Below are 13,329 nucleotides of genomic sequence, written 5' to 3'. Positions count from 1 at the left end.
CTTACAATGCACATCATAGGATAGCATAGAGATAACAGGAAGTATGGTGTAGCTGGGAGATATTGCCTGTAAAGCCCCTGTGTTTTATTGTAAGAAAATGACTAGTGACTGGGGCAGATGACTACAGGAAGGGCACAGATTGTTCCCAGGTTAGGGCGATAATAGAAAGCCTATGTGAAACAGCTCTGGTTTGTTGCTGCACCTCTTCCAGACTCTTCACAGCAACATTGTTGTCTGGTTGAGAAATATAGAACTTGACTTTCAAAAGAACTGAGTACACAGTTGCAACCGAAGTAAATGGGAGCTTATTGTTTTGAACATTGTACTTGGAACTTTTGTTGTACTTACTAGAGACAATGTAAAAACCAAGTTAATACATTTCAAGTAGGTCCCCTAAAATTAAGGGATAGCAGTGACAATTTAGGGCCTATTTTTTTTTTTTTTTTCCCCAACTGAAGCTTGGAGCTAGTCTCATCACCGTAGATGTGATTTGAAGATGAACTTGTTTGGTTTTGCACTTATATAACATGGTAATAAATGCCTAGAGGTGGGAGAAAGGGAAATAAATTCTCTGTGCCTGGTCATGATGGGTTCTCATTAAATGTGGTGCATCCTTGAACAGCTTTAAAATAATAATATACCTTATTAATAATAGGCTATAGTAATTGCTTCAAGTTGCATTTCTAATTTTAAAGCTTTTTCATATGTATGTTTAACTGTGTTGAGATTTTTAACAAGTGAAATTAGGTTTCCCATCTAAAGTCATAGTTTTTAGGGACAATGTTCAGTGCTAAAGTTAGGTTATGGTTGGACTCAATGATCCTGAGGGTCTCTTCCAACTGAAACGATTCTATGATTCAGGAATAAAACCACGTATCAGGATGTCTTGGCTGGTAATTCTTGTTTTCTGGGCTGCAACATCTCAGTACCATGTTCTATATGAGCTAGATTAGCCCCCTTATGTCTAGTCAGGAAAGTCATCAGCAGAGTTGAGTTCTTGCAGGCCAAAGATGCAGGTTAAAAAGATGCAGAAGAGACAGAGGAACATGTGATAGAGACTTCTCTTATTTCTGTGACACTCATGTGGCCCCTATCATTGGGAGTAGCTTGCCATCTTCTGGTCTTCTTACATGAGGCAGCAAGCAGCTTTGTTTCCATTGTGCAGTCAGAAATGCAGACACAAGGAGACACTGTCTCTAAATAGGGACAATGCTGTGAGATAACCAAGAACATGAACTTACAGCTTACTAACTATTCCACACCATCTGACTGTGCAGTTTTTTGGGTACAAGTAATATTCTGTGCTCACTTTGTGTCAAGTATGTATGAGGTCATCCCACATTCAAAATTTCCATGAATAATGGCAAGGAAGTAGTGGTGGAGAAAATAAATATACAGAGTTACTTGGCAGTAACTTTTCCTTGAAAACAAGCTGGTTTTTAATTTCATTTTTAGAAGATTAGTTAAGCCCCTTTAATAGAAGAACTTTTCTCATCACATAATAATGGCTTATAATTAAGAATTGCATTGGTTGGCCTTGGAGGACACAATTAGGTACAGGCAAGGGATGACTTGAGTTCCTGTGCTTTGGCATATTGGAATTAGGCTGTAGAAATATTGAAGCGTTGCCTTCACGTGCTTTTATGGATTTGTCATTTGATGAAAATTAATTAATTCATTGCTTTAAAAAAGAAGTGTCAAAAAATGCAAGCACGGTGAATTGTAATGTGGCTGAGGAAATTAATTGTCAGCAAGAAGATGTTTTTGATACAGTGTTCAATCTAAACATGGTAAAACCGCATTTTCAGAACCTTCTGCAATGTAATTTCCTAAGCGCTTTTTAGAAAAGCTAATTCCATATCTCTGTTTTTAATTTGTAGGTACATTGAAACGTTGAAGGAGCACAAACCGAAAATTGTGTGGGATGAACAAATTGCTGAACACTACTTTGAATACAAAAAGTGAGTTACATTTATTAGCTTACCATTCTGCAAATATTTTTCGCCATGGCCCAGTACACAATGAATTATCAGTTAACTGTTGTATGCAACTGGATTCAGCAAATGGAATTTTTGCTGTTTGTGATCCATATATCAACACTGAATTGCAGCATAAAAGAATGCTTCAGGCAAGAGAAGTAAATCAGAGAAGGATTAATGAAATAACATAAGCTAAAACAATCTTTAGGAGAGAAGTCTGGTGAGTCGTATCTTTAGAATTATCCATCAAAATTATTTCCTGAGTGTCAGTTAATCAGACATTCAGAGATTAGTACTGTGAGCTGTTGGGTGATTACCAATGACTTGGCCAAAAACAGTTCTTGGAAAAATCTGTGGTATAAAAGTCCTAGTGACAAGACTGGTCAATCAACAGACTTCCACTAAAGAATGTAGAGAACTGTAATGAGAATCATATCAAGTGACTTCCAGATAAAGTTTTTAAAAGGACTATGAGCATGAAGGGAAGGGGTGATTGTCCTCCCTTTTTATCAAGAAATGATAAAAGGATTCCTGACGCTAGGAAAAATCCATTTGAAACAGATTTAAAAAAAAATAACATCTTATTAAGCCTCAGTGATAATTTGCTGAGTTTTGTGCAAATATACAAAAATATGGTAAAATTATACAAACAAAATCTTATTACTTCTACAAAACTATGTGTTGTATATTAATGCATGAGATACCACTGAAAATAAGAGTAGAACACATTTTAGAGTGCTTTAAGAAAAAAACAAAACAACAAAACAGAATTATTTTGTCATTTCCAAAATACCGTATTGGTTTTTGTAATTTTAAATGTTGAAACAAACAAAACCCAAACCAATCAAACAAAGGAAACACACACACACAAAACAAAGGAAAATACCCAAAAAACAACACGAAAACAAAATTAACCCAAAGCCAAAAGTGTCCTACTTTTATATTTTCAGTTTAATTTTCAAGATTTCTCTCAGCCTGTAATTTTCTCCTGACTTCTCAGCAACATCTCTTTATCAGAAAAAAATTATTTACCTGTTGGTCAACAGTGTTTTAATATCTTTTCTCTGTTTAAATGAAAAGACTGGGATATGTTTTCCTTTATAATTAATTCTTTGGTATCCTGTTGCAAAATTACTTTGTGCTAAACAATTACGAAGTTTTTCATGTTAATTAAAGAGGCAAAATCAGAATCTTTGTTTTACTCCTCTTAATGCACAATCCAGTTGGAGACACAATAACCGCTGGATGAAAACTTGCTCTCAGAAAAGTAAATCTGAGGGCTCTGTTTGAATGGCATGCTTCTGGGATTCATTTCTGAGACTCATTTCCTAGATGTCTCCTTGCAAGCTGAACATGTGGGAAAGGGATAGCTTGTCCCTAGTACTATATCATTTGCCTTTGAAAGCCAGTGTTTGAAGATTCTTATTTGTGGGCTTCCTGGAAGACCTTTTGATGCATAAAGCACACTGGATCTGAAAATCACTCTAAACGTCACCTGCTGTGCTGTGCTTGGCAGGCTGCCGTGCGGCTCAGCGTGTCTGCTGTGGTTCAGCTGGCTGCAGGGGTGGGTTATTTAAGGGAACTCTTTTTCAGTTACCACTTTGCTTTGCAAAGGTTCAGTTACATTGGATGGGGATGGCAGCCAGGCCTAAAATAGGCTTCACTGGTAAAGCATCTCACCTGGAAATCTCACGTCTACAGTTGCTAAGAAATCAAATCATGAATCTTTAAGCAAAACACAGCTAATAACTTTCATGTAGCTGGCAGAAACAGTTACAGAAATCAGTTGTCTCCAAGTGCTTGTCCCAGTGCATTTTACGGGTAGTACGCATTTACATAATTTGGGAGATTTTAGGAGCAGTGCCTAATAGGTCTGTCCATGTACTCTGCATTTCCTCCTAGCCTAACTGGTAAAGTGGTGCTGTGAGACCACTTGTAACTCATCCTTCTCATTATTAGGGATTTAAAATGCAGCCTTGGCATTTGTGCTCAGTGTAGCTTGCCCTGGCTGTATATTTTATACTACTAGCATTTAATTTAACCCAAAAGACAGTAATTTGGGTAATGGGGGAAAGTCTTTCACAGTTGCTTTCGACAAACAAATGTCTTCATCATTTTCAGATGCGTATTTAGCAGATGCAATTGTCTTTTACTGTCTGGCAGTTTTATAATCCAGTTGCAACAAGATATCTCAATGTGTTTACTTACAGCTAGTATCAAACCATCTCTGTTGTGAGAGCTCTTATTTGATCCTCTATTTTCACTGTCAACCTTTTCACCTCTCTTAAGAGTTGTCCTCCTTAAAGGCCACTTTTGTGGGTAAATAAGTATCTTGTCTGACTCTGCCTGTATTGTATTTCATTGTAACCTGTTCTTGGATGAAGTGTTAGTCCCAAAGAAGTTTGGGACTTTTGCTATGCAAAGACTCCCCTAGCAGGTCTTGGACTCTATACTGTCATGTTTTGAACTTTCTAACTTTCCAGCTGCTATCATTGTCAAAGCCTATTTGAAGTAGGGTGATTTTGTCGGGAGGACCTTTCTGACAAATATTCCTATAACTGATACCTGCAGGACAGTAACACGGTTAAGTACTTGACTTTTAGATATGTTGAGTACCTTTTCTTAATGCCTTTTCTTTTCGCACCACTTTGGATTTATGTGCTTATAGTAGAAAAGAAGCAGGAGTAGAAGTTCTTATCTTCAGGGGAAAAGGAAGAGAAGTAGAGAAGATTTTGGCCCTGCCCTGCCCTCAGTAGATAAAGTAGCCAGAGTGCAAGTATGGAATCAGTGGAAGTTGATAGCAAAAGTGTCTGATTTCAGAGACCAAGTGCCTCAGCTTCCAGAGAAAAATGAACACTAGGTAAGAAATCTCAAAGATATGAGCTACTAAATGGCAAGTAGTCCCCATCTTTCATATGGGTGTATTAATGCTCATGTGCTGAACATACTAGCTTATCTTATTTTTTATAGAAATAACTTCTTCAAAATAAAATCAGCAGTTTTCTTACTGACTTTGTTTTCTCTTAGTGGGAAGGAATAAAACTGGTTTTGAATTCTAACCTCAGCTAGAAATCCTGTGGGAATCTGTCAAAGCTATTGTAACTATTTGGTTTTCCTGTTTTGCAGAAATAAAGGAGGAAAACATGCTGTCTTCTACCCAACACTGAAGGTAGGTACCACGTTTTCATGTCAGAGAGCTGCAAGAGGAAGGAGATGTTTACTCGAGTTGTTGCATTATTAAACCACTTCAGAAAATGTTGAACTAGCTTTAGGCTTTTGTGAAATAAGTTTACTTTTGTGTAGTTGTTATGATTCAAAGCTTCAGCTGCCTGTACAAGAAGATTGTTTTTTCTATTTCATGCATAATGGGGTTTTGGGATCTTTGAAGATTAGCCATGTCTAGAGATAAAACACATCAGGGCAAACCAGTCCTTTGAGAGGATCTGTTTAAGTGCATAGTTCATGTGCTAACAGACATGCAGATTGTCAGACAAGAGGTGGAAGAAATTTTCCCTCTGGTCAGGTTGGCTGGAACTTTTGCCTGCCTCTTTAATGGGGTCCTGATTCTCCCTGTTGGCCTGCATCACCCTATTTTCTTCAGTTCTGTTTCCCTGGAACATAATTTAGTGTTTTGAAAACTTAAGCATTTGGCCTTACTAAAGTCATTTGGCAGGACATACAGTTTCTGTCTACACAATAGTCTGCAACACACCAGAATACAGAATAAAATGGTTACCTGCAGCCTTAGTTCCTACGGAGCTGTCTTTAGATTTTCTCAAATTAAGCTACAGGTAATATTTTAAGCCTCTGCTGGCTTTTAATATTGGAATGGAATTGCTTCTGTAGTGAAAGTACTTCATGTTTACAGAGAACAGAGACATTTTATATGGTTAAACTTGTGTGAATTGATCCAAGGCTCTGTTTTTCTGAACAGCATTGTTATCTTAAGCTCCGTTAGTACAAGGATTGTTCCCTTTGTTAATCTAATATTTGTGGAAGTACTAGCATATATGGGATATTAATTACCATGTCTAATTATCTTCTTGCTAGTAGTATCCCTCTTTGAGTGTTAGAAAGTTTCAGTGCAAACCTTGCAGAGAAAAGATAGATTGTGCTGAGTGTTGTTATGCTACGTTCTCTTTGACCTTCTAGAAGGATTTCACCCTGCTGTTGTCAGTACTAACCGGGTTAAGAACACTCACTCCTGTACATTTCTTTCATTGCTTCTTCTCTAACAGCTACTCAACCGTGGTGGTTGGTAAATTTGTGGAAACAGGTTTTCTTTCCAATTTCAATAAGCTTGTAATGAAATATTTTGAGATTTTTATGCTGGGGCAAATCAAAGAGTTGTTCACATAGTGGTGATCAAGATGTTCAGGGAACACTTAATTTTATTACACCATGATAACTGTGTTTCTTCCCGTTTTTAATGTTATAATCACTGCCAGGTTGCTCAAAATTGGTTTGTTCATTAGTTCAAAGCAGTCATGAATGTCACACCCAGTGGATCTGTTAATATTGCTTTGGTACTTCATTCTGTTTTCCATGAAAATTAGTTTTAAACACATCCTTAGTGTAAGCAGTTTAAACATTGCAATACTGCACTTTAAAGTAAGAAAACCTGAAAGTAACAGATTGAAAAATAATTATTTTTATTGTCTGAACCAAAAGAAGTGCAGAATGTGAACTGTGGCATTGAAGCAATGTCACAGTTCACATTCTGCACTTCTTTCTTGTAAACCAATGGCTAAACTAACTCTAAATCAGGGACTGCAGCTTAAATAGGAATACTTTTAAATATTAGTCTCCCAAACTCTCTTTAAAATAGAATTGTTAATGAAAATTGTGATTCTGTCCTGGAAGAAGGCAAGGGTAGGTAAGAGATCTTCATGGCATTTGCTAAGTTGTTCTAATTGTCTTCACTGATAAAGTTTTATTTTACCCCTGAGACATTTCTGGGAAGAGTTAGAATTCCTATACATTGTGAAATGATAGCCTAAATTAGAATAGTCCTTTGCATAGTTCATAAATCTGATTTATTTCTGTGGCATTTTGTCTGTTTAGCTGGTTATGTTTTATTAGGCCATTGAATTAACTGGTGCAATTAACTGTCCCTTACTGAATGATTGCTTGCTAACCAGAGAGTAATTGAAATACAGACTAGTTTTTTCAATATCTGATTCAAGGATAGATGTTTTAAAAAATCTGATATGGCATGAAGAGACGGCAGCATGGAGTGTCCAGTGTCTCTGACTAAAAAGTGATTGCTTTATGTGTCTTTGTTTTAGTCCATCCAGTTGCGCTTAGAGCTTGCAAAAGAATTGGGCACTGGAATATCCATCTGGGAACTGGGACAAGGCCTGGACTATTTTTATGACCTGCTTTAAAATAAGAGGTGATCTGGGAAAGACTTTATTTGCTTTACTGAGACTCCACCTTCAATTAACCTGGTTATCCTGGAGAGGTGATTTTTAAAACATTTTCTGTAATTTATACCGTATCTGTAATAAACTTGCATTTTTCCAATAAAGAACCTTGTCTGATTTACTGCACAGATGTGATTGTTGGTATCTGATAAAATTCAGCAGGAAAAAAACCAAACCAAAACAGAAATTTCTGTTTAAGCTCCTTAATTCAGCATCATTGAACACAGACAAACATAGCTGGGATGGCATCAGAGTTGGACGTATTTTCTGAAATGTTTTCTACAAGAAATAAAATGTACAAATTGATGCCATCTGATCAGAGTTTAAGACAGAGACCTCTCAAACAGTTGCTGGTAATAACCAAAGTAAATGAACAAATAAATCCATCAGATTATGTCCAGCAAATTTAATATCTGCTGGACTCTCTGCATCTTGCTCTCTTCTGATAAGGTGAGTCAACACAAAATGTAAGGGGGGAGACCAATTAAATATCTTTCCCTCAAACTGGTTGAAAATCAAGCATTGACAAGCTAAGCTTTAGCTCTGTTTATTTTTTTTTTGTGTTAGTAAATTCCTGCAGTGGTTTAAAGTCTCAGTAATTTCAATTTATGCCTTGTTTCTAAATTGATTTTGTTCCAGGAGAGGCTCTGTGATTTCTGTCTTCTGCTTAGCCTGGTTAGTGTCTCAGTTTACAGTATTTAGCACTAGTGCATGATGCATTAGTGATTAGTTTGTGGGAACTATAATGTTTAGTGCCAAAGGCTATAATGGTAATGATTGATTACATGGATAGCCCCAACAGACAGAGCCCCAGAGCAAAGCTGACAACTGCTTGACTTAAGCAGGTGCTGTGAATGTGATCGGCATCTTTGTGCAGGAAGCTGTCATTCTTTAGCCATACACATGGTTGCTTTCGTATCCAGAATACGGAATCTTTATTGAACCCGAACGCTGCAACAACCCAAAGAAACCCAAAAAATTGTGTCTCTGCTTTTTGGCTTACAATATTTTTGTCTGTAGAAATGCACAAGCTTCAGTGCAGTTTCTTCTAAGGAACTAAGGGGTGCTGGGAATTTGATGAGGTTGTCATTGGTCACCAGCAGAGACTCAGGCAATAACTCTGTACTCCCACTGGTGTTCTTGCCACTTAGAGTTGTCACAAAGACAACTGCATTCCTCTGTTTGCATCCACTCTTCCTAGTAATTAATCTCAGTGGGGAATTTATCTGCCCCTGCTGTTTCCAGCAGAATAAATCCCACTGTAATCCACCACTGATTAAAGAACTATTGATCTTCACCTCTGTGATTTAGTTCTGGCATCTCTTGACTTCTCACATTGCAGGTATCCAGCAGGGTTTACTAATCAGGCTTCTTTCTTCCATACTATTAGTAGTAAGACAATTTGCTGCGTGAATCCTTGTGTTCAATTAACTTGAACTTTCTAGTTTGTTCAAAAGCAATTTAAAGTCACTCTGGCAACGGTATCTAGAATAGCACAAGAATTAAATTATGTTGCACTGATTTTCTACTTTCAGTGGCACTACTGAACCAGAATGTCTCAGAAAAAAATAGTCTGTAAGAAATGGAAGGGGTTGTGATCTGAAATGGCATCCATAGGTAGCTTTCAAAACTGGGTGTGGAGAACAAAAGAATATTGCATTTTAGCTTTTTGTTTCCTGATACATGTATTTTATCATGGTTATCATGGTTTTCGTGTTTTTTTTATATTCTGTGATGATTCTTCTCTATGAAGTTCAAGATTCCTGTTTGCGAGTCCACCTATGTGTCTTTTCCATTCTTAGAGACAGAATGAATACCTCTGTGTGTCAAAAAGATCAAACTAAGCCTTGCTGTATCATTAAAAATAAATACCAGATGAGAAGTACCTTGTGATTTTGAGCTATCTATGGTATATAGGTGCTTGAGGCCAAGGATGTTGCCATTTGTCTCTAAAGGCAAAACATGTGGGTTGCTTTAGAAATAATACTCCAAACCAAACAAAGTTGCCGTAATTCTTTATTGTTAAATTTTCTGTTTAAAAAAAATGAGCAGCAGAAGGTATGAGAGTTCCAGGATGAATTAAGTTTGGCTTCTAATGGATTGGTCTTGTGTTTATTTTTTCGGTGCATGAATGTCAGGTTGTGTTTTATTAGATATCTCAGAATCCACAAAGCGGTGTGCCATCAACGAGCCACCAGGAAAACAGGTTTCTTTTGAAATCTGCACCTCACTGTGAATATGAAAAGATGACACAGGAGGGAGATGCTGGTATGAAAGTGGGTTTTACAGAGCATCTGTTTTTATGACTTTCCCTCAGACAAATGGGGAGAACTGAGTGAAAGACAGAAGGTGGGTGGGAGTGCTGGAGTGGCACTCTTGTAAGGACCATGGCAGGTGACATTCGTTCTATCATTTCAAAAAGAACAGAAAATGCTGTTTCTTATAATGCAAAGAAATGAAAAGCCAAACAAACAAACAAAAACAACAAACAAAACCCCAGCATGTGTGCTCTGTAATCTAGTTCTGTTGCAAGAAAATTTTCTGTGTATTAAGGTAAGATCCCAGGTGCTGTTAATGTAAAGGTATCTTTTAGGTACCTGATGCTAAGTGGAATTTTTTCCAACTGATCTTTGTTCTTGTGTTTCCCCATGTTTTTACTTTTTGGGTGTTAGACTCATGCAGTGTTAAGATAAATACATTTTTCTTTTTATGCACTCACCGAGAAAAAGAAATAGCAGTTGATTCTGTTGCAGCTGGCCTTTGATACGAAGCTAATATTTTTATCATCAGTTATTGTTCCATACATCATTTTAATAGTTAGCAAAGGGGTTTTTGCATCTATATACAAGAAAGTATCTTATCAAGACAAAAAAGAGGACTTATCTGACTACTTGCAGGATCATATGGGCCATGCTCCTGGGGATAACACCATCGCATCTTATCTCAGGAAATGTGTCTCTTGTGGTAAGTGTATCTCTCTTCAAAACCAGAGCTGTGATGGAGGCTTTGTAATCATAAACAGTTTTAACAGAGAACTGTGGAAAATAAATTGTTTAGCTTGTCTCATTGCGAGATGCTACTTCTTTAAGGAAAATTGTTTTGGTACCTTGTTTTATAGTTCCTTTTTGTTATCATATGTAGGTGTTAAACTCCAGAATTAACTGTAACTTCCAGGTAAGAAAGTTGGGAATGAAAGTGAAGAAGTAAGGTAGACCAAAGGATGACAATAGGAAAACAGCTTCTTTAACTGCTTCTTAGATATAAAGAATTGTTGAGTGAGTTGTAACAATTTAGTGGTGTTTAAGGGCTTGGGTGAAAAGATAAACTTTTATGTTTCTACTGTGAGCTACTAGCAATAATTATTTTAAAGAGTGGGTGTGGTGTTTTGTGCATACTTCATAGGAACTGTAATTACAGTCTCTCCTGAATTTGGGGCATGTCTTTTGAAGTTTACTGTTTTGATTAATACACAATGCAACTGCTTGACATCAGTTAAACAAATGGCAGCACAAAGCAGATGGATTCTACCTCAGCAGCTTGAAGAACTTGTATGTAGCTATTTCCTGAAAATCCCATTCCCTCAGTGGTCTCTTTTTTCATGTAGTAAGTGCAAATTAACTAAGCCTGAATTGGTGTTTTGTAGACTACCAGGCAATCACTTTGATGCTCTGTCTTGGGGAAAAATGTATCTTCTCTTTAGAAAAAAAAAATCTTTAATCTGAAAAGTAACTGGAATAGAATTTGATTAACACTGCTTATTCAAAAAGTTGCAAAAATAAACAACGCTTATTAGCATTTGAGATTAAAAACTGAAATATGCCTTTATAAGTATTCTGTTGGAACAAGAACATTATAAAAATGTTGTTTTGCAAAAAACAAAAAAAAGTGGATGAATGGAATCTAAGACTCAAAATTGGAACCAATTAGTCATTTTACATACCTACTAATATCAGTTACCTTTTCTGGATACATTTTAATGTTTATTTTGTTACAATGTAACTTAAAATATTTTAGAAAAAATACTGTAGAAAAACCTATATGGTATGTTTCTTACAAGCTCTTAATGAAATAAGCTCTTATTCTGACTTCCAACACATTATAACTAATTCTCCACTCAACTGCTGAGAGCAAAGCAGAGGGACACTTTTGACTTGTCTTCATGCAGCACATAGATTATAATATTTTAATCTACCCATTGTGTGGAGTTTATATAAGGTAAAATTTAGCAATTTTCTAGTGTGGGAAGGCAAAACATAAAATAAACTAAAAAGCTGCCCCTCTGTGTATGAATTCTCAGCTGGCTGCCCAGATGGGAGTAGAACTTAATCACCTTGCCCACCTGTTTTTTTGAAGGGTAATGAAGCTCATATGTAAACATTCAGTGTAGATAAGAAGCATATTGACTTTCTAAAGACTTCCTAACTGTCCTGATTTCATTTACCACAAACTGCTAATCATAACAGATATACCTGTTGTGTCAGAAGAGCACAGACCCTTCCATTTCTAGATTGCATGCCATGTGTTTTTAGCATAAGTGACTAGCAGGATTGTTGCATTCTTCTGCCGATCCAGGCACAGTTTCTTGGAGCAGGGCTATCTAATGTCCCAGCTCTGCTGTTCCTGTTATGCATTTGGCTGCAGCAGGGATTGCCTGGGTGATGTACTGCACCTTTCTCAAAGGTCAGTGTGCATGGAATAGAAGTCAGAAATTATGGTGTTTCACTATTTTCCTCCAATATGTAAAGTCTGTACATTATGGATGGTCATTCTACTCAAAAGTTAAGGGTGAATTTAGTTTTTCTTTGTTTATTGCATACATTTGCAAGTGTTAAAGCAACTGAGAAAAACCTTACAGACATAACTATTTTTCACTAAACATTATTCTTCTGTTCTTCCTTATGATCTGCATTTAGGAATAGTCTAGGTAGGCCTTTTGATATATTTTGCTGAGTTTTCTTCCAGTGCACCAGTGCAGAGCATATACTTCACTATATGCTTTCTTTGCTTGCAGTTGTAGAGGCTGGGACTGTGATTAAAAACAGCCAGCAGGCAGTTACTGCCTGTGGGAAGTTATTTAGGACCATGTATATCCATTTTCATCCAATCTTGAATGTTTCGTCTCTGATTTTTCAGGTGAACTCATGTGGGCCAGAAAAGTTATGTTGCTGTAGATTATTTGGCTGTGATTGCAGATTTTAACAGCCTTTTTGTGTTTGCCTTTATTCCTTTTCGGGCTGAACAAAATAAACGCTCTGAGCAGACACGCTTGTGTACCATGAGTAGATGAAGGCCCAGCAGTAGCAGCATCAGCGTTCTTGTGCTGTGGAGGTCACAGGTAAGATGCATGCGAGTATTGTGTGACCACACAGAGAGAGTAATTTATGTTATTTGTGAAGCTGGCTCTCCCTATAGTTACTACACTGATATTATGGTAGGGTGGCAAAGCTCTGCTTCGAGCAGCAACCTCTGGGCTGATTTCCCCCTTGTATGTAAGTGGTGTTTCGGTTATTGTGATGGGTCCCTTTGTGTAAAGAAAGTAGTTGTGTTATTTTTGCTCTGCTATTTCATGTTCTTATGTGAAAAACCTCTGTGCTAATAATCTTTTTCATTTTGCTCTCATTAAAACAACTGATAAATCTGGATAAGTGAAATCCAAAGTGCCTTTGCTTTGCACTAGAGCTGGAGCTAGTGATGAACCCGGTGGAGGCATTTGGAATAATGAATGCAGACCTGTTCTGCTGATGCAAGTAGACAAAGTTTCCTCATAAATGGCAAACACCCTTCTTTGCAAATATAATATATTGTCTCATGTTGCAACTGTAGATACAACTTAAAATCAGTCCTTTTTTTTTTTTTTTTTGATCTAGATACCTTGCTGCTGTCATTACCTGAAATTAACATAAGAAAATGTTGTATTCAATTAT

The 13,329-nt window shown here is 36.9% G+C and overlaps 1 protein-coding gene across 3 annotated transcripts in view; it reads left to right on the top strand.

Moving 5' to 3' along the window:
- The window catches only part of CHID1 (chitinase domain containing 1), a 118,340-nt gene extending 109,050 nt beyond the window's left edge, over positions 1-9,290 (top strand). For all 3 annotated transcript variants that reach the window (XM_082059203.1, XM_082059201.1, XM_082059202.1), the window contains 3 exons: positions 1,881-1,961; positions 5,106-5,148; positions 7,268-9,290. In XM_082059203.1, coding sequence (XP_081915329.1) covers positions 1,881-1,961; positions 5,106-5,148; positions 7,268-7,366 — 223 coding nt within the window. In that variant the 3' untranslated portion in view covers positions 7,367-9,290. The remainder of the gene's footprint in view (positions 1-1,880; positions 1,962-5,105; positions 5,149-7,267) is intronic.
- Positions 9,291-13,329: the final 4,039 nt, after the last annotated feature.

Source organism: Streptopelia decaocto (genome assembly GCF_964273445.1).
Source record: "Streptopelia decaocto genome assembly, chromosome: 7".
Classification (NCBI taxonomy): Eukaryota; Metazoa; Chordata; class Aves; order Columbiformes; family Columbidae; genus Streptopelia; species Streptopelia decaocto.
The sequence above is the reverse complement of the archived record's forward strand: the minus strand, read 5'-3'. Positions and strand labels throughout refer to the sequence as shown.